Here is a 24055-nt window from a genome sequence, read left to right as displayed (position 1 = left end):
AAAATAAAGTGTTAACGAATGCAAAATAAAATAAAAATATATAAAAAAATATATATATATAAAAAAAGAAGTGCACAACAACAACAACCATCATCCATCTTGGAATCAAAATAGTGAAGAGGTCCATGTTTTTGTCCACTAGAGGTAAAGTAACACTTGTTTGCAAATAGACGTTTATATGAAGTGTTCTTACAAAAGTCATTGCATGATGTCAGTTGTCCAACGATTACCAAAAGTCAATTGTCTAATGATTTGAATGAAAGATCTATCCATTAAGTTGAAAAATAGTTGCCATGAAAACTTATTTCTTAATTTGATTCAAAATGACCTTGCATATGTGTTTAGTGCACAGGCCCACACAGCACATTTACAATTAACATGGCAAAGTGAGTCAGGGACTGGTTGGTAGAAAGGACTACCTATTTGGCAAGAAATGCTCCATAAGAATTCACTTCGCTTCTGATTCTTGTCTCCTTTGTAAAGTTAAGCAAATGTTTTTAGCTATGTTATACACTGGGATGCCTTATTAAACCAGCAAGCAATTCAGACAGCTAGCTATAAATATTGTCAGCTGAACTAACTTTAACTTGAAAACAATAACAGCCATGACCAGAAGCTTAAAACTGCTGTCCCTTTTCCACAACAAATGCTGTAAGGATAGCATCCAGCAGGCATCAAGAACCAATGTTTGAAGAGTCCAGATTTTCTTTATTAACTCAAGTGGTAAGTCAAAAACAATAATTTACAGCACTGCTGTCTTCAGGACACAAAATAGGGGAGAAAAAATGCAAGTAAAAAAGATGCAAATTCAACCTGTGTTATTGACCTTATTGAATGATTCATCAATGTATGTTGTAGAGACAGAGAAACAGGGGAGAGAGATTGGGATAGGAGATCAAGACATGACCCAGGTATGAATCAAACCCGGGTCTCCAAACGTGTTGCGGGCCAGTGCGCTACGATCTGCACCAATCACTATGACAAGATGACCAGTAACCGTCATAACTCCATAAACAATTATACTTTGGGTCTTTTGGAAACACTTCATACTCTTCTCATGTGCAGAATTTCATTCATGCACATGCAAACTGATATTTTTATAAATATGGCACATATGAGCAGTACATTCAGAACCTTCAGTTGATTTGAAATGATTCAGACATTCAGATTCAAATCTGTGCATGTAAACATGACCAGTGTTACTACAACAAATGTCTTCACCCGAATATTATGTGACACTATAGGGAATCCTCAAATCCGGTCCTGGAGGGCCACTGTCCTGCAGAGTTTAGATCCAACCCTAATCAAAAGCCACGTTTCCACCAAAATTACCCGGAACGATTTGTCCAAGGAACTTTTTTCACAGTAACTTTTTCCCCCAGACCTGTTGCTGTTGCGTTTCCATCGCGGTCTAAAGTACCGTGAAGATTAGGAAAATTGATCTGGTGACATAGGACTGCGTGCGACTGCTCATCCCAGTCGTGTTTTTTAAGCTCCCTTGTTTTGATTCCAATAGCAAACAACTCTCACTGAACGCACCGCAACAGACTTTTAAAAATGGTGGTTGATATAAAATGCTGCGTGGACTCAACCAATCAGCATGTTCAGCACCCAATCCCACCCCCGAAAGTTGCTGAACTTTGAAAAAGTACTACCTCGTGAGCAGGGACTTTCTGAGGGGGAAATATTTACCCGGATCATCATTTAGATCCTGGTTCCTGCGGTCGAAACACACAGAGTCCCACCACAAAGTCCCTAGTTCCTGAGGGAAGCTCCTGCAGTGGAAACACAGTTAAAGACACCTGAACAAGCTCTTCAGAGTTACAGGTGAGTGAGTTTTATCCGGGTTTGAGCTGAACTCAGCAGGGCAGGATTTGAGGAATCCTGCTATAGTGACTCCAGGACACTGTTTTGGGAGCGCTACAAGTCCTCTAATCCAGTTGTGTCCACTTTCACTTTGATGAACAGTGTGTCGTCTCTCACATAAACAGCGTTGCGAGCGACTTCCAGATCACTGTGGGATATGAATCGTGGGAATCCTGTGGCCACATTAGCATCAGATGTTGGCCGACGAAAGCTATCGCTGGAATCAGGGGTGAAAGTACTGCTCAAGTGGTTCCTAGTGCCGCTTTGATCCAGCAATGTTAACGTTGTCTTCTGACGAAACGGCCATGGTAAGAGGGAGTCGAAGTCTCCGCGCATTATTGTGACATAGAGCGACATGTGTGTGCCTCTCCCTGAGTTGTCCCCGCCAAGGTAAGCCCGCAGGCTAAGCTTGTAGCCGCTACGACTGGTGTAGAAGGGGGTCGAGTTGAGGGCGATGCCAGCTTCTTTCCGGTGCCAGTAGTCACGCACTTTCCAGATGAGCTTCCCATCAAAGGAGGTGGACTCAAGCTGGCGGAAACGCTGCTCGTTACACTGCAGCTGTTCCACGTGGATGTCTAACAAACGTGTGTGACGCTGACACGCCTGCTCTAACGCACCTGAGGGACACAAACACATACACAGCTACTGTTACAGCTCTATAAAGAGGATACATCTGGATATTATTGTTTTGTGTGAGGCTGGTAATAAGTCTATAGCCCTATTCGGACGGGATTAGTTTAGCATGGAGAGGTGGGGTAAAGTTATTATTACGAGTGATTTTAGTCATGTTCAAATGTGCCATCTCAGTAATCATTACAAACAATGTCAGTAAAGATTAAGGCGACTTTTACCTTCTGTAAAAAGGTCCGGAAAAAGGATCTCATGTAATGCTAATCCCGTGCGAATAGACCCGCTGTAAATATGTACGTAAATATTCCGTCATTTCATGTTTAAAAGTAGTTTTCTGCGGGTTTTTTTTAGTATGGATGTGCTTGAAGAAGCATTCAGTTGCGTTCTAGACGCTGGGACAAATCTGTGCCAATACTCAAGTGCTTTCCACATACCATTCAGATCAAAGAGAAGGTCGAAAGCACTTGTTAGAGGCACGACACTTTTAGCGTTAGCTAAATGTTAGCTATGTTAGCCTATTACCAATATAAACCAGTCTAAATTTAATTAATACATCGTTTGACTGGACCTAACTGTTTTATTTATATAAGGTTGTTTGCGCACATGATATCAGTAAGCAACGTAATACGCACATAACGACAGTAGGGTGGCGGTGGTGTGCAAATTGAGTAACCCATTACGCTACTTTTACTGAGATTTCTTATCCCGTGCAAATTGGCCATTAATATTACAGACGTCCTGTGGTAAAATTGTATTATTCCATCTACCCTTGTTAAACTAATCCCGTCCGAATAGGGCTTCAGACTAGAAACAAACTCTGTAATTTACTCATCTTATTGTTCTGAATCTGTATATGCTGTGACACACCAAGCCAATGGTTGGCTGTTGGACAGCTGTCATTAAAGGTTTAGTTTTTGTTCTGCACCGTTAACACTAGTTGGACACTCAATAGTGGCTTTTCGGCCAATTAAGATCATTCTGATTAGCTGTTTGGCATAGTGAACCAGTGCAAAAGCAAGTAAATGTTGAAGTCATGAGGGCACACAGATTTTTCATCTTCATATCATCTTTGATTATTTCCGCCTGTGGTGAGTGAGATTGGTGTAAAAATTATTTGTATATCCGAAGTCCTAGCTTTCCAGTTCCCTTTTTTGATGGGTGAATACAGACTACCGGTTTGGAGAGTTTATTTAGAGCATACAGGCTAGTTGGACATTGAATGTAGTTTTTGCTGGTTTCAAGCGCAAACTTTTGGTCCAGACTCAGGTGACATGAGGCAACACGAGTCAGCTTTCAAAACCACTGGTTCTTTGATGTTGGTTTGGTGTGTCAGTGTTTCATGTAAACTTTATATTCGGATTCATCAATTCAGTCCAATTGAAACAAAAGGTGTGCTTGTAAACATAGCCAGTGTCACAAGATCAATTGAATGGATTAGCCAAAATATCAATTGAGCACCAAATCTGTCGCAAATTGGATTACTCCAAGATAATTGAAGAGTTTGCAGCAGCTAAAGCAAGAAACGTCGTCTTTTAAATGGTGAGTCAACTGTATTAATTCATTACACGTGTCTTAAGTCAACAGTAGGGGTCAATATGTGATTAATTGGCCTTTTTTCTCTTAAAAATTTGAACGTAGAGGGCGGCATATTCCTATTTTGCCCAGAGCGCCAGATTATCTTCCCCCAGCCATGACTGTGACAACAGCAAACCTCAAAAGGGCAAAATAGTAGCCTTCAAATGTCTAAACCAGGAAAAACTACATGAGCTGACCTTTGGCCTAAAGGTAAAGCTGGCTATAGTGGACAATTTGTGCTACCAACCTGCAGAACTTACTTCCAACCCTAATCAAACAAAAAAGTGTTCAGTATTGCTTGGTAACAACAGCCAGGTGTTTTGGAACTAAAGTCTGCAGGAAGGTAGTCCTCTATGAGCTGGGTTAGCCATCCCTGGTTTACTCTAATGCCCACTATATCTCTCCTCGTATCCATTTCCCAAACTGCTTGTCCTATGTTGAGTCATGGGGTTGTTGGATCCTGTTCTAACATCACAGGGGTTACTCACATCTATGGGCAATTTAGAGTCAGGAACAGCCTTCTTAGTGTTCGGGAGCCAGACACAATCTCTTAGTCAAGTCCCATCTCTTTGAACCACCGTGAAGGTCATGCACATTTTGAACACAATGTGTGAAACTGAACTTGTGAAGCCAAAAACCTTTGCATTCACAAACGTAGAAGAGTGCGTTTCAAGTTTCACCCATCTTGTTCAGTAGCTCTCTACAAGTAAACAGTGTCAGCATTCATTTGGCCAATCAGACTTGACTCACCCAGATGTTCCCTGAGGCTTTCTGTGACGGCCACCTGCTGTCTGAGCGAGTCCAGTGATGCCCGAAGGCTCGGGAGCTCTTCGCTTAATTCAGACCCCAGAACGCCCCGCAAATCCCGCAGTTCACGCTGCACACTGCAGATCCGCAGCCTCTGCTCCTCCACAGACCTCTGCCACACACACACAGATCATACAGCAAACTCTGACCATATGCCAAAATATCTCCCTCCACAGGTATGCATGTTCAGCATTTGAATTTAAATATTGGAGCTAGTCAAGCTCTTAATCACCACTATGACCAAATACAGTAAATAGTGGCAATAATGAATTAACGTATGGTGAATGGTGATTACTTGATTTCCTAAATAACAACCATAATTTACACTTTTACACAAAATTATTGTTGCTATATGTTTAGATAACAGGTCAACTTGGGGAGTGGGGTTGGTCGGTGAGCTGTTCCTTTAACTTGCTTGATTCTAAAATTACAGGACAATCAGCTGTTTTTCTACTTAGTAGCTTGACTGAACTCTTTACCTGTAAGGTAGTAAGTGTGCTGTCACACATGGTGACATCCCTGTCCAGACTGCTGACCACAAGACTTTTGTCCTTCAGCGCCCCCTGTTGGACTATCATATCCTGCTGCAACTGTTCCACCTACAACCAGGACCATTGTTATATTATATTGAAGATTTGTAATTAAGCAATAAGCTACAAGAGACAAACTTGAAGTAATTCTTTGCATTCTCGATGTGTTTCAGCATCTCTTAAGTAATGAAATTACAAAGAACACACATTTTCATTCATTTGTTTCTATCCCTTTTATAATGACATTTGATGAGATGTACTTAGAGATAATGTTTGATAAACCAGAATTTCTCTTTTTCATTTTGTATTTTGCATTGACATGCATTGAGCTTTCATACCTGTTTCTCAAGTTTGGTGTTACTTTCCAGGACAAGCCGAACATGAGAACTGAACTCTGTGTTTTCATGAATTTGCACTTTCCCTCTTTTATCCTGGAGGAAAGACAGAGTTCAAAGGCTGAGATCTCCAAAGCCTATGTATTTAACCACCAGGGCAGCATTTCCCAAAAGCATCGTAAGCCTAAGTAGATCGTAAAACCACTGCCACCAATGGACTCTACAATCAACTTAGCTCATGATGCTTTTGAGAAATGCAGCCTAGTTCATTAAACAGGACAACACTGATAAAAAGACACTTTCACTTGTTTGAGTGTTGAATTTGAATGTGTTCTTACTCTGACTGTGCAGCCATAGTTTTTATAAATGCAGTCCGTCTCCACTTCAGGACACTCATCAGCATGCGCTTGCAGCTGCGATGGGATCAAAAAGCAGGAATGAGCAAATTAAAAAATATCTAAAGTCTGATAATCAGCTTTATACACAGCCCCAAAGGGGACATGGTGATGGAAAAATATGAGTTGGGAGGAAATATAACATTCACGAGTTCACATTGAAATCAGATAATAGTATAAAATATGCATATTTGGTGTGCTATCCGAGGAAAGGGCTCTGAGCTCTGAATTTGGCCCGAACACAGATAACTCCTAGTATAGGAATAGTTGAGACTGAGGAGTTGTGCTGGAGAAACTGTTGTGGAACAGAGGTAAGTCGGCTCTATCCACCTTATTTTGCAACGCGGAAGTAAATATGATTATGTATTTCCTTTTAATGTGTTAGACTTCCTTTTTCGCTAGCCGGTAGGTAAGAAGCCATGTTAAGGGAGCACGCCCAAAACACTATTAAACACCGTAATGGTTAATATTTATCACACCCGGTGGGGGGATGAAATGAAGAAGTGCCCTGACATTATATGAGAACATTTTCAGTAGATGAGAAAAGTAGAACAGTAGATGGGTCTTCGATGCAGCTCGTTTAACAAATGCTATCTCCGCTTATGCTGAGAGTTTGGGTTGCTTATGACGTTCATATGGGAACGCAATCTGCGCCATTTCACCAGATTGGTAACATACATAATATATAAACCCACGCCAACACAGAAGAATATATCAATGTGTTTCTAAATATGTGTACAATGTGTTTCTAAATATGCAAACTGTACATTCATCGCGACTTCAAAATAAAAGTTTAAACCCTCATGAGTGTGCGTCCGTCCACATGTTATTGTTCAAGAAATTAGCTTAACTTTGTAAGCAATGATTCTCGGGGGAACGCAAAGGTTTGGTGAGGGAACGCAAAGGTTCTCGGGGGAACACAAAGGTTCTCGGGGGAACGCAAAGGTTTGGTGAGGGAACACAAAGGTTCTCGGGGGAATGCAAAGGTTTGGTGAGGGAACACAAAGGTTCTCGGGGGAATGCAAAGGTTTGGTGAGGGAACACAAAGGTTCTCGGGGGAATGCAATAGTTTGGTGAGGGAACACAAAGGTTCTCGGGGGAATGCAAAGGTTTGGTGAGGGAACACAAAGGTTCTCGGGGGAATGCAATAGTTTGGTGAGGGAACACAAAGGTTCTCGGGGGAATGCAATAGTTTGGTGAGGGAACACAAAGGTTCTCGGGGGAATGCAATGGTTTGGCGAGGGAACACAAAGGTTCTCGGGGGAATGCAATAGTTTGGCGAGGGAACACAAAGGTTCTCGGGGGAATGCAAAGGTTTGGTGAGGGAACACAAAGGTTCTCGGGGGAATGCAAAGGTTTGGTGAGGGAACACAAAGGTTCTCGGGGGAATGCAAAGGTTTGGTGAGGGAACACAAAGGTTCTCGGGGGAATGCAATAGTTTGGTGAGGGAACACAAAGGTTCTCGGGGGAATGCAATGGTTTGGTGAGGGAACACAAAGGTTCTCGGGGGAATGCAATGGTTTGGTGAGGGAATGCAAAGGTTCTCGGGGGAACGCAATAGTTTGGCGAGGGAACGCAAAGGTTCTCGGGGGAACGCAATAGTTTGGTGAGGGAACGCAAAGGTTCTCGGGGGAACGCAATAGTTTGGCGAGGGAACACAAAGGTTCTCGGGGGAATGCAATGGTTTGGTGAGGGAACGCAAAGGTTCTCGGGGGAATGCAATAGTTTGGCGAGGGAACACAAAGGTTCTCGGGGGAATGCAATGGTTTGGCGAGGGAACGCAAAGGTTCTCGGGGGAACGCAATAGTTTGGCGAGGGAACACAAAGGTTCTCGGGGGAATGCAATGGTTTGGTGAGGGAACACAAAGGTTCTCGGGGGAATGCAATGGTTTGGCGAGGGAACGCAAAGGTTCTCGGGGGAACGCAAAGGTTTGGTGAGGGAACACAAAGGTTCTCGGGGGAACGCAAAGGTTTGGTGAGGGAACACAAAGGTTCTCGGGGGAACGCAATAGTTTGGTGAGGGAACACAAAGGTTCTCGGGGGAACACAAAGGTTCTCGGGGGAACGCAAAAGTTTGGTGAGGGAACACAAAGGTTCTCGGGGGAACGCAAAGGGAACACAAAGGTTCTCGGGGGAACGCAAATGTTTGGTGAGGGAACACAAAGGTTCTCGGGGAACGCAATAGTTTGGTGAGGGAACGCAAAGGTTCTCGGGGGAACGCAATGGTTTGGTGAGGGAACACAAAGGTTCTCGGGGAACGCAATAGTTTGGTTAGGGAACGCAAAGGTTCTCGGGGGAACGCAATAGTTTGGTGAGGGAACGCAAAGGTTCTCGGGGGAACACAAAGGTTCTCGGGGGATCGCAAAGGTTTGGTGAGGGAACACAAAGGTTCTCGGGGGAACGCAAAGGTTTGGTGAGGGAACACAAAGGTTCTCGGGGGAACGCAATGGTTTGGTGAGGGAACACAAAGGTTCTCGGGGAACGCAATAGTTTGGTGAGGGAACGCAAAGGTTCTCAGGGGAACGCAATGGTTTGGTGAGGGAACACAAAGGTTCTCGGGGGAACGCAAAGGTTCTCGGGGGAACGCAATAGTTTGGTGAGGGAACGCAAAGGTTCTCGGGGGAATGCAATGGTTTGGTGAGGGAACACAAAGTTCTCGGGGGAACACAAAGGTTCTCGGGGGAACGCAATGGTTTGGCGAGGGAACGCAAAGGTTCTCGGGGGAACGCAATAGTTTGGCGAGGGAACACAAAGGTTCTCGGGGGAACGCAATAGTTTGGTGAGGGAACGCAAAGGTTCTCGGGGGAACGCAATGGTTTGGTGAGGGAACGCAAAGGTTCTCGGGGGAATGCAATGGTTTGGTGAGGGAACACAAAGGTTCTCGGGGGAATGCAATGGTTTGGTGAGGGAACACAAAGGTTCTCGGGGGAACGCAATAGTTTGGTGAGGGAACACAAAGGTTCTCGGGGGAACGCAATAGTTTGGTGAGGGAACGCAAAGGTTCTCGGGGGAACGCAATAGTTTGGTGAGGGAAGACAAAGGTTCTCGGGGGAACGCAAAGGTTCTCGGGGGAACGCAATAGTTTGGTGAGGGAATGCAAAGGTTCTCGGGGGAACGCAATAGTTTGGTGAGGGAACACAAAGGTTCTCGGGGGAATGCAATAGTTTGGTGAGGGAACACAAAGGTTCTCGGGGGAATGCAATGGTTTGGTGAGGGAACACAAAGTTCTCGGGGGAACACAAAGGTTCTTGGGGGAATGCAATGGTTTGGCGAGGGAACACAAAGGTTCTCGGGGGAATGCAATAGTTTGGCGAGGGAACACAAAGGTTCTCGGGGGAATGCAAAGGTTTGGTGAGGGAACACAAAGGTTCTCGGGGGAATGCAATAGTTTGGCGAGGGAACACAAAGGTTCTCGGGGGAACGCAAAGGTTTGGCGAGGGAACACAAAGGTTCTCGGGGGAACGCAATAGTTTGGTGAGGGAACGCAAAGGTTCTCGGGGGAATGCAAAGGTTTGGCGAGGGAACACAAAGGTTCTCGGGGGAACGCAATAGTTTGGTGAGGGAACGCAAAGGTTCTCGGGGGAACGCAATGGTTTGGTGAGGGAACACAAAGGTTCTCGGGGAACGCAAAGGTTCTCGGGGGAACGCAATAGTTTGGTGAGGGAATGCAAAGGTTCTCGGGGGAACGCAATGGTTTGGTGAGGGAACACAAAGGTTCTCGGGGAACGCAAAGGTTCTCGGGGGAACGCAATAGTTTGGTGAGGGAACACAAAGGTTCTCGGGGAATGCAATAGTTTGGTGAGGGAACACAAAGGTTCTCGGGGAACGCAAAGGTTCTCGGGGGAACGCAATAGTTTGGTGAGGGAATGCAAAGGTTCTCGGGGGAACGCAATAGTTTGGTGAGGGAACACAAAGGTTCTCGGGGGAACGCAATAGTTTGGTGAGGGAACACAAAGGTTCTCGGGGGAACGCAATGGTTTGGTGAGGGAACACAAAGGTTCTCGGGGAACGCAATAGTTTGGTGAGGGAATGCAAAGGTTCTCGGGGGAACGCAATAGTTTGGTGAGGGAACGCAAAGGTTCTCGGGGGAATGCAATAGTTTGGTGAGGGAACGCAAAGGTTTCTCTAGGAGGTTGTCTTGGAAAAACATGCAAAGATAGGAACTGGTATTCCGTAGAATATAATAGAAATGTAAGCTACACTCAGATAAGTGCAGATAAATATGTATTTAAAGCCACTGAGCCCCTAAGGGAACATGTTAATGGAAAAAATACGAGATCACTGTGTCCCCTTAGAGGCTCCATATTAATCTGAAGAGAGCAATAAAAATGTTTTTTGCAAAAGGGCACTATGTGCACGTTCATCACAATAAGAACTTTCTAAAAGTGGTGCTCTCGTGGAGTAAAGTATCTGACTGAGTCACACCTTATGTCTTTTGATCATCTGCAGACACTTGTTGGAACAGGCGACTTCAACTTCCGGGCATGAAGTCTTCTGATGGGCCTGGCATAGTTTAGAGGCAAGATTAGAAACAAACACACCTAAGATGACTATGCACTTGTGAGACGCGGAAACATTCTGACCAGCAGTTGGGATACGGGAAAAGACTGCCTGCAGTGGTGGCAGGAATCCAGGCGGAAGGAACAGACGTTCTTCTGATGGTCCATTAGGTGTTTGCGTAACACAGTGTCGGTGCACCCTGAGTGGGAACATCTTATGCGCTCATACTGGCAAGCTTTTAGATGATCCTGAGAAAGAGAGGTAGCACTGATATCACTCAGCTCTGAATGATGGAAACAAAAAATGTACAGCATATTAAAGGAGAACTCCGGGCAATTTTTAAGTTAATCTTGATCGTTATACCTTTGTGAGTTCTGTCTATAGAAAAAAAAACTAACCGGATTGGTGCTTGCAACACGGAGCTGCTATCGCTAATGCCCAGAGCTCACTCAGCTAACGGCAGTTATGGGGCATATTCATAAAGAGTGTTTTTGTGCCTCTTAACAGACACAACATGCAATTAAAATGTCTGTCCAACATGAACAGGGTCCTTACATCACAACAAGATGCGTTTAGCAACTTAGCCATTGTTTAAATTCACCTAAATAGTGTTTGAGACGGCTAGCTGTAGTCTCGCGCTGAAGTCCCGTGGGAACTCCCGTTGTAGCCGGGAAAAGTTAAATAGAAGTGTGTGCAGGAGGAGGAGCGTCGTGTGTGTGAAGAGTGATGATCGGAGTTGTTTACAAATGAAGAAGAAATGGTTCGTAACGTAACTATGGAGAATATAGAAGATTTTGAACACATGGAAGAGGCTTTTGAGTTTGATGGTCGTCCTTATTCATTCGAACCCGAGTATACAGTCGAAGAACTAGCCTCACACTCTTCACACACACGACGCTCCTCCACCTGCACACTTCTATTTACTTTTTTCCGGCTACAACTTCAGCGCGAGACTACAGCTAGCCTTCTAAAGCACTACTTAGGTGAATTTAAACAATGGCTAAGTTGCTAAACGCATCTTGTTGTCATGTAAGGACCCTGTTCATGTTGGACAGACATTTTAATTGCATGTTGTGTCTGTTAAGAGGCACAAAAACACTCTTTATGAATATGCCTCATAACTGCCGTTTAGCTGAGTGAGCTCTGGGCATTAGCGGTAGCAGCTCCGTGTTGCAAGCACCAATCCGGTTCGTTTTTTTTTTTCTATAGACAGTTCTCACAAAGGTGTAACGATCAAGATTAACTTAAAAATTGCCCGGAGTTCTCCTTTAAGTTGCGGTTTGCCCTTTACCTGCAGGTTACATAAAGTAACCCTCTGCTTACAGTCTGGGGCATTGGTGCAGTAGACGTCTAAGTTGAGCAGTTCCCTTTTACAGCAGTTGTCTTGAAAAACCTGCAAGTATTCAGTAGAAAGTAACGGAAAATTAAGCTGCACTCATGATACGTGCGGATAAATACTTATTTAAAAAAGTTATATTATCTCACCTCCTCAGGTTTTATAGGACTGCTGTCTAAAGGACATTTCGAACTTCCCCCATTTTCACTGGAAAGAAGAAAGTTTACACATTCCCAAATCATTTTGGATGCTGAAAGTAATGTCGGCTCAAAGTTAGGGCTGGGCAAAAAAAAATTTTTTTTCGATTAATCGATTTTTTAAATGTGGTCGATTCAAAATCGATTCTCAAAGGCCAAAAATCAATTTTTTCCCATATTTATTTATAGCTATCACCCAAAAGCCAGTATTAGTTTTCCTACAGTGTTCATAGGGTTGCAGCCTCCATGTTACAGATAATGCTGTGAGATTTTAAGTTAGTTTTCTCTTAAATATAAAATAACCTGATCGGTCAAGGCATGCGACTGTTCTGACTCGTCTAAGTTTCAGCATCAATTTTTCATCTTGCATTAAAATCCTGTCTATTCATTGTATGCATTTGAAGGTGGGTTTTATTGTACCCAAGAGTACCTAAAATAAAAAGAGTTTAAAGGGGTCATGACATGTTTTTTTTTATTTTATTATTATGTTTCCTTAGGTGCAATTATAGTATTACTATAGTTTTTTTTACAAAAAACTTTTAAAATGTAGTGATTTATGACCTTTTCCCACCCTGTTTCTCATCCTCTGATTCAAACAGTCTGTTTTGGGGGTGTTTCCCCTTTAAGAGTTCAGTGTTAACGCCCACTGTTATGATTGGCTAACGTCAGTGCCTGTGCATCAATTATTAACGCCCCCAGCCAGAACGTTTGGGGATTCGGCGCAACTGTTTAATAGCGGGTGATGCATGCGAAGCGATGGCTCTTGCAATGATAAAACCTTATTATGTTTGAGCCAGAATCAGAGGAAAATGAACCATCACCACAACAACGAAGACTGGATCAGCCCGTGTCCACATGGAAAGTGAAACTATTTTGAATTAATAAAAAAAAAATTAACCCGAGACACTTGAAAACGGATTATTGTTGCATAATTATCCTATAGCTTAATTTGCTAACAGTTTAACATTATTTAACTAATCACATGTAGGCCTACTAGAAAGGCGACATATTTTCAAGATTCTCTTATACAAATGTGTTTATATTAGCCATGGTAAAAAGTAAGTTTGCGTCGTCGTTGTTGAGCCCAGAATAGTCGGCACGGACTTACCTTTGAGCAACAGTTTTCTGGCAAAGCCAAGCATCATATTGGGATTTTTTCCTCAAAACAGTCATCCTTAAATGTATAGAACAAACGCTTAAACTAACACTGCCGTGACTGAGACGTCCGCAAAAAATAAAGTGCATCCATTTTTCCTTGACGACTGGATCTTTCGCAGTGTATTCACAGATGTTGTTTGTCCACAGCCAGGAACAGCACATCTGCGGCATCGTAATTTCCCTGTACACAGACCCACTCGCTGTCCGTCGACTGAACACTTGTGAGGCGCGGGCGCGACGATGATACGAAATGAGCGTAGTTGCCTTGCGCTTAAAGCGTAGTTGTCTTTTGCCGGAGGCGGTCTATATGCAAACGCTGGTACGTCACTTCGTACCGTGACGTCACTTCTTACCATGGATCCAGAACGAGCTGTATTTAGAGCTTGATTAAATAAATGATTCGTTTATAATGGGGAGGACGTCTTAAGCTATGAAACTTGCAGGACGTTTTAATGGTACAAAGACCTCTTATATACCAAAAGATCAAGGCAAATTTGGTTTCTCATGTCATGACCCCTTTAATATACAGGTTTGTGGCTCTTTTTCTTTTGATTAATTAACCACTCGTAAACTTATGTTCACCGTTTAAAAAATAAATATAGGATTTGTATTAAATCTATATTCATTGAGTCGAATCGGGAATCGAAATCGAATTTAGAATAGAAATCGAATCGAATTAAGAGCTTGCGAATCGAAATCGAATCGAATTGGAACATCTGAATCGATACCCAGCCCTACTCAAAGTCATGTTTATCTTTGCTGATAATATACAACAAATTGTTGAATTAATTGAACTAAGTTATTGATCTTACATGTATGCCTTTACGCACTGAGCACAGAAAATGTGCCCACAGCCCGTCTGGTGAGGGTTCAGGACGATCCCACCGCAGGACGGGCACACGAACTGTTGCTCTAGCCTCAACACGAAGCGCAGCGTGCGATTGGTCAGAACGGATTCCAGCTCCCATGACCTCATGCACTCAGAGTTCGAGAACCCAGGAAGCTCGTTCTCCTCTGTGGCCATGGAAACCTGGTGACGTCACCAAAAGGTAACGTTAGGTCTGACACGACAGAAGAAGACTTAAAATCATTTATAATTGTTAAATACAATTCTGTTTAATGCTTCTTTTGTGTTTAGCAACTCTAAAGTTGATCTTTACATCAAAGTAATTTACAGGTTAAACTCGAAAAAAATTTATATCGTGCAAAAGTTCATTTATTTCAGTAATTCAACTTAAAAGGTGAAACTTAATATATTATAGACTCATTACATGCAAAGTGAGATATTTCAAGACTTTATTTGTTATAATTTTGATGATTATGGCTTACAGATTATGAAACCCCAAATTCAAAATTAGAATATTGTGAAAAAGTTTTCATAAGCTGTAAGCCATAATCATCAAAATCATAACAAATAAAGGCTTGAAATATCTCACTTTGCATGTAATGAGTCTGTATGTAAGGGATAATCCATGGCTAGCTGTGCATTAAATGAAAGAACAGCTAGCCATGGATTATGTGTGTGTGTGTGTGTGTGTGTGTGTGTGTGTGTGTGTGTGTGTGTGTGTGTGTGTGTGATTAATGTAGAATGCGGATTAAACTGACTTGGAATTACCTGTTCATGAATGGTTGTATTTTACACCTTCCAGCCAATCAGAATCAAGTATTCAGACACACATGGTATAAATATATTTTCACATTTCACAATTTAAAATATTTCTGGCTAGATGGATATAAATCTAACCGGGTACCAGAAAGTTCAGTTTTCTATCAAAATATTTAATATAATACTACTAAATTAATAATATATTACAATAATTGTTTTATTCACAGTGTCATCCTGTTAGTGTTTTATAATTTGCTTTAAAAAGAAAAGATGTTACATGCAAGATGATATATTTCATATAAAAGGTCCATATATGTTTTATAATTGTATTGGCTGTACAATTTAGTTTAACTTGAACTAAAGACTAACTTTCCTGTTTAGCTCTCACAGTAAAGGATTTTTATTATGTTTAGATTGTCACAAACATTCAACTCTTGTTTGAGTAAATTACAAATGACAAATTGTCGATCCTGTTCATTTTCTAGCCATTAAGCAATGAATTGATATATATATTTATATTAGGGCTGTCAAAAGATTAATCGCGATTAATCGCATCCAAAATAAAAGTTTGTGTTTGCATAATATATGTGTGTGTACTGTGTATAATTATTTATATATATAAAAACACACACAATCATGTATATTTAAGAAAAATTGGTTATATTTATATATAAAATATTTATATATAATATAAATTATATAAATGTATATACAATATATAAATGCAAATATTTCTTAAATATATACATGAATGTGTATAATAATTATACACAGTACAATAGACACATATATTATGTAAACACAAACTTTTATTTTGGATGCGATTAATCGCGATTAATCTTTTGACAGCCCTAATATATATATATATACATTTTTTTTTTTGTCACAATGAGATTTTAGCAATGCAATCTAATTTCTTAACTTGGGACATAATTAAGCAAGTGAGAAGTTTACAGCGTTTTTTTTTTTTTTTTTTTTACTTTTCTTATGTTGCTTCTTAGAAGTGCGAAGGTGCTACAAATATCAATTCACCACCTCACCCAAACATGAGATAAACTGATTAAAATCATTGCAGTGTTCACACAGGATGATGCCGTTTTTATGGCCAAGTTTTTTGAGCGTTCATTATTTTCAAAAGCGTTACTACTTTTACATAATGCAGCTTTTAAAGCAACGCAGTCCGTTCCTGAGAGAGAGAGAGAGAGAGAGAGAGAGAGAGAGAGAGAGAGAGAGAGAGAGAGAGAGAGAGAGAGAGAGAGAGAGAGAGAGAGAGAGAGAGAGACATATGGGGAATCCCCAGTGCAAGAACATGACACTATGTATCTATGTATGAATCTAAACTAAAGCAAAAAGCATTTGCTCTCACATGTCTTTATAAAGCGAGTGAATTGGTCCGGCTTCGCGTGGTTATCGTGTAAACACAACACAGTCAATAACTCAATGCATTTCACATTGAAACATTTACTTTCGCTTTACACTACCAGCAATATTATTCGCAGTATTTATTTTAAAATGCATGGGGATACATACCTGGGGGTTGACGGCTTTAATAGCTCATTTTGACTAATGTGGTTGAGCGTTCACTGGATATAATCCTGAGAAATACGGTTTGACAGTTACTCTGCTCAGCGCGCAGTGCCGATGCACCGGAGTGTACGTCACGCTTATTTCGGGCGCGCTGCCACGAGATTAAAAGGAACGGAAAACGCATTGACCAATCCTACTACGGCACAGGCCAGGCTCATGAATATTAATCAGGAACCGTCACAGGATGTTTACCTCGTAAGGTCACATAAATTAAGTCTTGGCGATAGTAGGTTTCGTAAATCTTTTTTTTTATTTTGTTTATTGTGACTTGTTATTTGTTTAAAGATACGTGATATCTGTCATCCTGAAGCAATATTGTTGTAAGATGATGATTAGGCTACTGTATAATTTGAATTCTTTGTTAAAAATAATACTAATAAATAAAAAAATAAAAAGATAGTAGATTTCGTAAATGTGTGGACGGAAAGTAAATTGCAGGAAGTTTCTATTAACGAAATTATTACAGAAATATATGCCGAGACGCATATTAACGCATCTTTAAACTGAAATATTAGAGAGACGTCATCATGGCACTGAATTAAACGAAAATGAAACTTGTCTGTTCAATGTTTTAATATTTCCATATGACAGATTATAACACTTCACATATGAACATGCGCTGGGCACACATTTAAGGGGACTTCTCGTTATTTTGCATATAATGCCACAACACTCTGAGCTGCCTAACCCGTTTTTAAATAATTTTTCAAAATGAAGGGTTTATAAAAGAAAAGCAGAGATACTAAGGAATATATCGACATTTGTCAATACGCAGCCAACTGCATACAGTATCAAACCAATACCAAAAAACAAACAAATATTTTAAAAACTTGATTTCCACACTCACAAATATCATAACTGATTCGTTTTTTTTTTTATAATAATAAAAAATCAGGTTATAACAGCACAAATATTTTTAGGAACTATTCAGAAAAGAGAAATTATGAACGATTTAATAACCAGGAGAAAATGGTACACAAGTGGAAAAAAGGTTTACACAGTGAGTGACTGCTTCCATGCACAAGAATATTCCCATATTAATTCTGATGATGTAAATGTCATCTTGAAGCGTTTACCTGACTGCCATTACCAGTTCAACATTTCAGTTTCTGAAAATCTGAACAAGACAGTTTCAAATCTGTTGCATGTCTCCTTTAACCCGTAATTTAATGCGGGTCACATAAATACATATTTTCAGAATATTTACCGTGACTTAATATCCGATTATCCAAACATCTGCAATACTGGGTTATACAGTCGTCGTGTAAAGTCAATCTATTTATTAGAATAAAATTACTGGAGCAAAAAATACTTTCTTCACTAATATTCTTCAAACATAATAATAAATAAAAAAACTCAACTTGTTTTTCTCATCACAATGAAAATTATTTGTTTAAAGTCCCCCTGTAGTCAATAATTGTATCCCTTAAAACTCATCTTTGATCACCAAAATTACACATTTAAATGTTTTTCCTGTAGGAAAAAAATCCCCATGCCTTAAAATAGCTCGAATGTAACTCGACACCCTTGCCTCATTTAGTATGCGCTGTTCTATGAATATGCAAATGAGCCACGCCTCCACTCGCTCACTCTGATCCACTGGTTGACGATCACACGTTGATCTGATTGGTTACAAGGTAGTGTGTGCCGTCAGAAACACCAGCGATTTTACACCGTGTTTTTGAGACCGTCTTTCTGCAGTTTTAAGCAGAAAATATGAATTATGTCGACTTATGAATTTACATATTATTTGCATATTAAAAACACCACATATAAACATTAAAAGCTGGATTTTCATCACAGGGGGACTTTAAATAGATCAAATAAATGGCAGGAGAATCACCATTGTTTCCAGAAGAGAATAAACAGGGAAAGAATGCACATTGGTTTATTCGGATAATGCTCATTACATGTACACACAGTAACATCTAGAGCCGTGGAGTGTGTGAACATCTTTTCAGAAGAAAGGTTTAACTTTAACCAGTATAAAGACCTTAATTTGAAAATGATGTGCACGTAACCACGGCCCACTGATCCACAATCCGAAGTTCATCCCAATCCCACAGGGAACACAGGGCAGCGCTACATGCTCTGGTCAACCAACAGCACACCACTAATGAAGCACAGCTTAACGTCTGCTGGGGAAGTGTGGATCCTTTACACAGTTATGCGAGTCAAACAGGTTTATAAAGAAACCTAAAGTAATGCTAATTACCAAAAATAAAGAGTTGATGTTGAAATTAAGTGTTTTATACTCAAGGGACTAAGAAAGTTTTTGGTCATCTATAAAATAAAATAAAAACTCATGAAAAAGTGACAGTAAGATTCTTCTATGATTTTCATTAGTGATTCATTATATTTTCTTACTTGTTAAGAGCACTTTGATGGCAAGAGAATCTGGAAAAGAATCAGGACAGGTGATCTTATGTCATCCTGTAGCACCAAATATTAAAATATGAAACAAGATGACATGACAATCACAAACACAGAAGAACAACAAGATGCCAAGCGGACCGCATGTTTAAAGAGGTTCGCCGGTACACCGTAGATACAACAAGGAGAAGTGCCGAGACAGAACACAATATCTTAAAGACTTGAGTTTCGATAGTTCACCCAAAAATAATGAAAATCCGCCCATGATTTACTCACCCTGAAGCCATCCTAGGTGCATATGACTTTCTTCCTTCAGACGAACACAATCAGTCATATTAACAAATGTCCTGGCTCTTCCAAGCTTTATAATGGGAGTGAATATGTATAAATATTTTATATGTCCATCAAAGTGCATCTATTCATGATAAAAGTGCTTCGCTTCAGAAGGCCTTTATTGTATAAGGAAAATATCTATATTTAAAACTTAATCGACTAAAATAACACACAGCGCTGGGCAACAAACTCAAGCTCCGCCCACATTTATCTTTAAAAATTGTTGTTAAATAACAGGCCTTTATTAATCCTGGAGTCATATGGAGCACTGTTATCATGAATAGATGCACTTTTATCATGGATAGATGCACTTTTATCATGAATAGATGCACTTTTATCATGGACAGATGCACTTTTATCATGGATAGACGCACTTTTATCATGAATAGATGCACTTTTATCATGGATAGATGCACTTTTATCATGGATAGATGCACTTTTATCATGGATAGATGCACTTTTATCATGGATAGATGCACTTTTATCATGGATAGATGCACTTTTATCATGAATAGATGCACTTTTATCATGGTTAGATGCACTTTTATCATGGATAGATGCACTTTTATGATGGACAGATGCACTTTTATGATGTATAGGTGCACTTTTATGATGGACAGATGCACTTTTATGATGAATAGATGCACTTTTATCATGAATAGATGCACTTTTATCATGGTTAGATGCACTTTTATCATGGATAGATGCACTTTTATCATGGACAGATGCACTTTTATCATGGACAGATGCACTTTTATCATGGACAGATGCACTTTTATCATGGATAGATGCACTTTTATCATGGATAGATGCACTTTTATCATGGATAGATGCACTTTTATCATGGACAGATGCACTTTTATCATGAATAGATGCACTTTTATCATGGATAGACGCACTTTTATCATGGATAGATGCACTTTTATCATGAATAGATGCACTTTTATCATGGATAGATGCACTTTTATCATGGACAGATGCACTTTTATCATGGACAGATGCACTTTTATCACGGACAGATGCACTTTTATCATGAATAGATGCACTTTTATCATGGATAGATGCACTTTTATCATGGATAGATGCACTTTTATCATGGATAGATGCACTTTTATCATGAATAGATGCACTTTTATCATGGATAGATGCACTTTTATCATGAATAGATGCACTTTTATCATGGATAGATGCACTTTTATCATGGATAGATGCACTTTTATCATGGATAGATGCACTTTTATCATGGATAGATGCACTTTTATCATGGACAGATGCACTTTTATCATGAATAGATGCACTTTTATGATGGATAGATGCACTTTTATCATGAATAGATGCACTTTTATCATGGACAGATGCACTTTTATCATGGACAGATGCACTTTTATCATGGACAGATGCACTTTTATCATGGATCGATACACTTTTATCATGGACAGATGCACTTTTATCATGGATAGATGCACTTTTATCATGGATAGACGCACTTTTATCAGGGATAGATGCACTTTGATGGACTTCCCAAAAAATATACAGCCGATCACTGCCATTATAAAGCTATGAAGAGCCAGGACATTTTTTAACATAACTCCGATTGTATTTGTCTGAAGGAAGAAAGTCATATACACCCAGGATGACTTCAGGGTGAGTAAATCATGGGCTAATTTTCATTATTTTTGGGTGAACTATCCCTTTAAAGTACAACATGATTACAAAACCTAAAATCAAAAAGAAAATCAGTTCAAATAAATAGACAGTTACATAACTAATATATACATTTTAAAACAATCCTCTTTTTCTAGTATTCACAATGAGCACGGCTAGCTAATGCTTAGCTTGCGCAGCACTGCCACAGGCGTGTGACCCGGTCAGTGCAGCGAGGAGGAGGGGGGCGTCTCCAGCAGAGAGGGCGGCGGCGGCACGGGCGGCGGGACGGACACGGGCGCGGCCGGCCGGGGGTTGAGACGGGGGGGCAGGGGCGCGGAGGGCCGGATGAGGGGCGGGGGCTGGTGCAGGGCGGGCCGGGGCTGCAGGAAGCGGGCCTGTTGCTGCAGGGGCGGAGGCTGGCGGTGTAGCGCCGGGGTGGCGGGGAGAGAGGGGCGCAGGAGAGGCGGAGGCTGGTGGAGCGAGGCCGGCAGAGATGAAGATGAAGATGATGATGCGGCTACAGGAGACGGGCCCGAGGCCGGGGTCACCTGACCCTAATCGTGAGAGAAGGTTGAAGAGAAGACAAGGTTTTACGTAGAGCACAACTACAAAAGAACAGTTTAAACAAAAACATCTCATCTTGGTTATTAAAGGAGTCGTTCAGGCAAACATGTGACATTCGGTAACACTCCACAATAAGGTTCATTAGTTAACATGAACTGCACTTGTACAGCACGTTGTTAATGTTAATTTCAACATTTACTAATACTCATTTAAGTAAGGGTTAATGCCCGACGAGGTGTCCATTGTCAGGTTTTAATGGACGACGGCGAGGGGTGAACCGGCCGACGCGCAGCGGAGGGCATTAACCCGCTTATACCATGGTCACTTGCCAAATAAAACATTTTTAAAACATTAGTTTATATTTTAATTAGGCTAAATCTAGTTTTTACAAATAATAACTTGCCTTACGGTTTATTTAGCAACCGGAGATATTGATAGTCCGCTCGGCTTGTAGAACCCTTCAGGTTCAAAAATGCATTTTTTTTCCCCATGAAACACAAAGGTAGGCATAGTTATTTTTTTATTACACATAAAACAATTACATCAGCGGTGTAATTTTCAAAGCTGGAGTCCATTTCTTTTTGAACAATAAAGTCTCTGAGTGTATTTAGCCTACTGCCCATTTCTTTTTTTTTTTTTTTCAATTCTCCCGGTGTTATCTCTTTGTGTCGTTTCTCCGTTTTATTTAAATTTTTTTCTTTCTTCAGCAGCATCCCAGTCATCAAAGTTGTCATATTCTCCATAAATGTTAAAGGAAATAACGAAGTCGCTCATTGTTGTAATAGTAGGCTATGTAATATCTAACTAACTTAGATATTACAAATTGTTAACGGATACTTTGACTGCCTGTTGCTATGGTTCCTCACAGCTGTTGTAGGCAGCGCATTTATTTATTAATTTCGAATGGTAAACAGGCAGTTTCACCAGAACTACTTTACTAGGTGTCCTACATCACTTTTTAACGGACACCCTGCAGCCAATCAGAATCGAGTATTCCCCCAGACCATGGTATAACATAAGTTAATGCACAGTGAACTAACATAATAAAAATACAGTCATTCATTGTTTGTTCACCTAACGTCAACAAAGATGAATAAATACTGTAACAAATGTAGTGCTCATTATTAGTTAATACATTAACTAATGTTAACTAATGAACCTTATTGTAAAGTGTTAACTGACATTTTAAAGCTCACTGTACATTTGATACACAATTTCTAAGGCTTCTAAAGCAAAATGATCAAAACTTTGCATGTAAAACCGGTCACACACAATCTCCTACGTGCCTCCTGTCCTCTGACAGATAGTTTAGACTTTTTAACAAGTGAAAGGCCTATTAGCATAAAGCCTTGTGCACATGGGACGATTATCACGCGCGCTTATTGCCAGCGTTTTTCGACACGTCTTCGTGTTCAAGCGATTTCCACTGGCGATGCGCAGAGTGAACGTGTGTGTGTGATTCTTAAAAGCCACGAATCAATTTTTTGCGTATTTATTTCCGTAAGCGTTGAACATAATATTTGATTGAAGTAATCTTTATTACTAGTCTTCTCCACTAGACGTCATGGATCCTCTTATTTACCTAGTGCTATGTTACAACAGGGACTTATGAAGTTATGGACCGGTGGAGGAGCTGTCAGTGTCCCGATCGGGCCATCGCTGCATGGTTACGAAAGTTTAGCATTTGCACATGTTTTAAGCATTGTAACTGAACTGACGCTTGACCTGACAAATTCACACAGATTTATCTCAAAATAGTATCCTAGTAAATATAGTCAGTTATAGCTTAAATGAACATAAACAGTAGAGAAAGATCCATGCGGCACTTAAAGTGACAGTCTGTGATTTTAATGTTAATTAAACCACAAAAGAAAGAAATCCCTCCCTGCTCTTCACTGAATAACTTTTTTGTAAGTTTAATAAGGCCTGTCAATAATCAATACTATATGTTGCGCAATATATTGTCCCTGAAATAATAGTGATAAACTATATTATTGTCAATAATCATTTTAATTCTTAAGAATATTTAGATACTGGAAATGCGGTCAAAAAAATGTATATCCTAAATAAATAAAAAAGCTTGAAAAAATAAAAATAAACGACCATTTAACAAAAAGTGCAGAGGTAGAAAAAAAACAGCTGCAAATGCACAGAAAGGACTTATATGGAGTTTTTCCTTCCACAGATTGTTCTTGTCTCTGTAAAGTAAGGGTGCACACTATTGCTGAAAAACACAAACCCTACTTAGTAGTCAGATGTTCATATGAGCAAGGTCACAGATGCCTCAACAGGCCACATAAAACTGCTGATAAAACTGTTTTTCTAGAGGCGTGTTTAAATTATTATGGTTTACTTCTAATAACTTGACACCGCATGATTACGACGCCGTTACGCACGAGATGCTGCAAAAGACGTCGGTCAAACATGTGCGTTTACATAGAACAACAATGGAAAAACCGCGCAGTGGAACGCAAAAAATCCGCAATATATCGCGTCAACAAAAAATATCTAGGTCACATTCATATATCGTGAGATCAGTTGATGTATTCGCGGCAGGTTTAAGTTGAATAAGGATGAACCTTTATTTAATTTGTACAGTGAAGATTATATGCAGCA

The 24055-nt window shown here is 40.4% G+C and overlaps 2 protein-coding genes across 7 annotated transcripts in view; both read right to left on the bottom strand.

Annotated features, from left to right (window-relative positions):
• rcor3 (REST corepressor 3) overlaps positions 1-24055 on the bottom strand; it is a 50835-nt gene that overhangs the window by 5209 nt on the left and 21571 nt on the right. For 2 of the 6 annotated variants that reach the window (XM_079594069.1, XM_079594071.1), the window contains 10 exons: positions 14142-14359; positions 12124-12181; positions 11930-12031; positions 10722-10886; positions 10564-10641; positions 6082-6156; positions 5747-5839; positions 5358-5477; positions 4822-4990; positions 696-2483 (listed from right to left, as the gene is read on the bottom strand). In XM_079594069.1, the coding sequence (XP_079450195.1) occupies positions 1921-2483; positions 4822-4990; positions 5358-5477; positions 5747-5839; positions 6082-6156; positions 10564-10641; positions 10722-10886; positions 11930-12031; positions 12124-12181; positions 14142-14359 (1641 nt within the window). In that variant the 3' untranslated portion in view covers positions 696-1920. Of the gene's footprint in view, positions 1-695; positions 2484-4821; positions 4991-5357; positions 5478-5746; positions 5840-6081; positions 6157-10563; positions 10642-10721; positions 10887-11929; positions 12032-12123; positions 12182-14141; positions 14391-19298; positions 21430-24055 lie in introns of those variants that run through there. The other 4 variants (XM_079594072.1, XM_079594073.1, XM_079594070.1 and 1 more) reach the window with 3 other exon arrangements.
• LOC306988748 (uncharacterized protein) lies at positions 18395-20935 on the bottom strand (the record flags this gene model as incomplete). Its single annotated transcript, XM_079593897.1, has 3 exons — positions 18395-19310; positions 19750-20785; positions 20915-20935. 3 exons carry the CDS (start codon positions 20933-20935, stop codon positions 19300-19302), a joined length of 1068 nt encoding a protein of 355 aa, XP_079450023.1. The 3' UTR covers positions 18395-19299.

Source organism: Phoxinus phoxinus, assembly GCF_949152265.1.
Source record: "Phoxinus phoxinus genome assembly, chromosome: 20".
Taxonomy (NCBI): Eukaryota; Metazoa; Chordata; class Actinopteri; order Cypriniformes; family Leuciscidae; genus Phoxinus; species Phoxinus phoxinus.
Note: the sequence above shows the minus strand (reverse complement) of the source record. Positions and strands in the feature narration are given on the sequence as shown.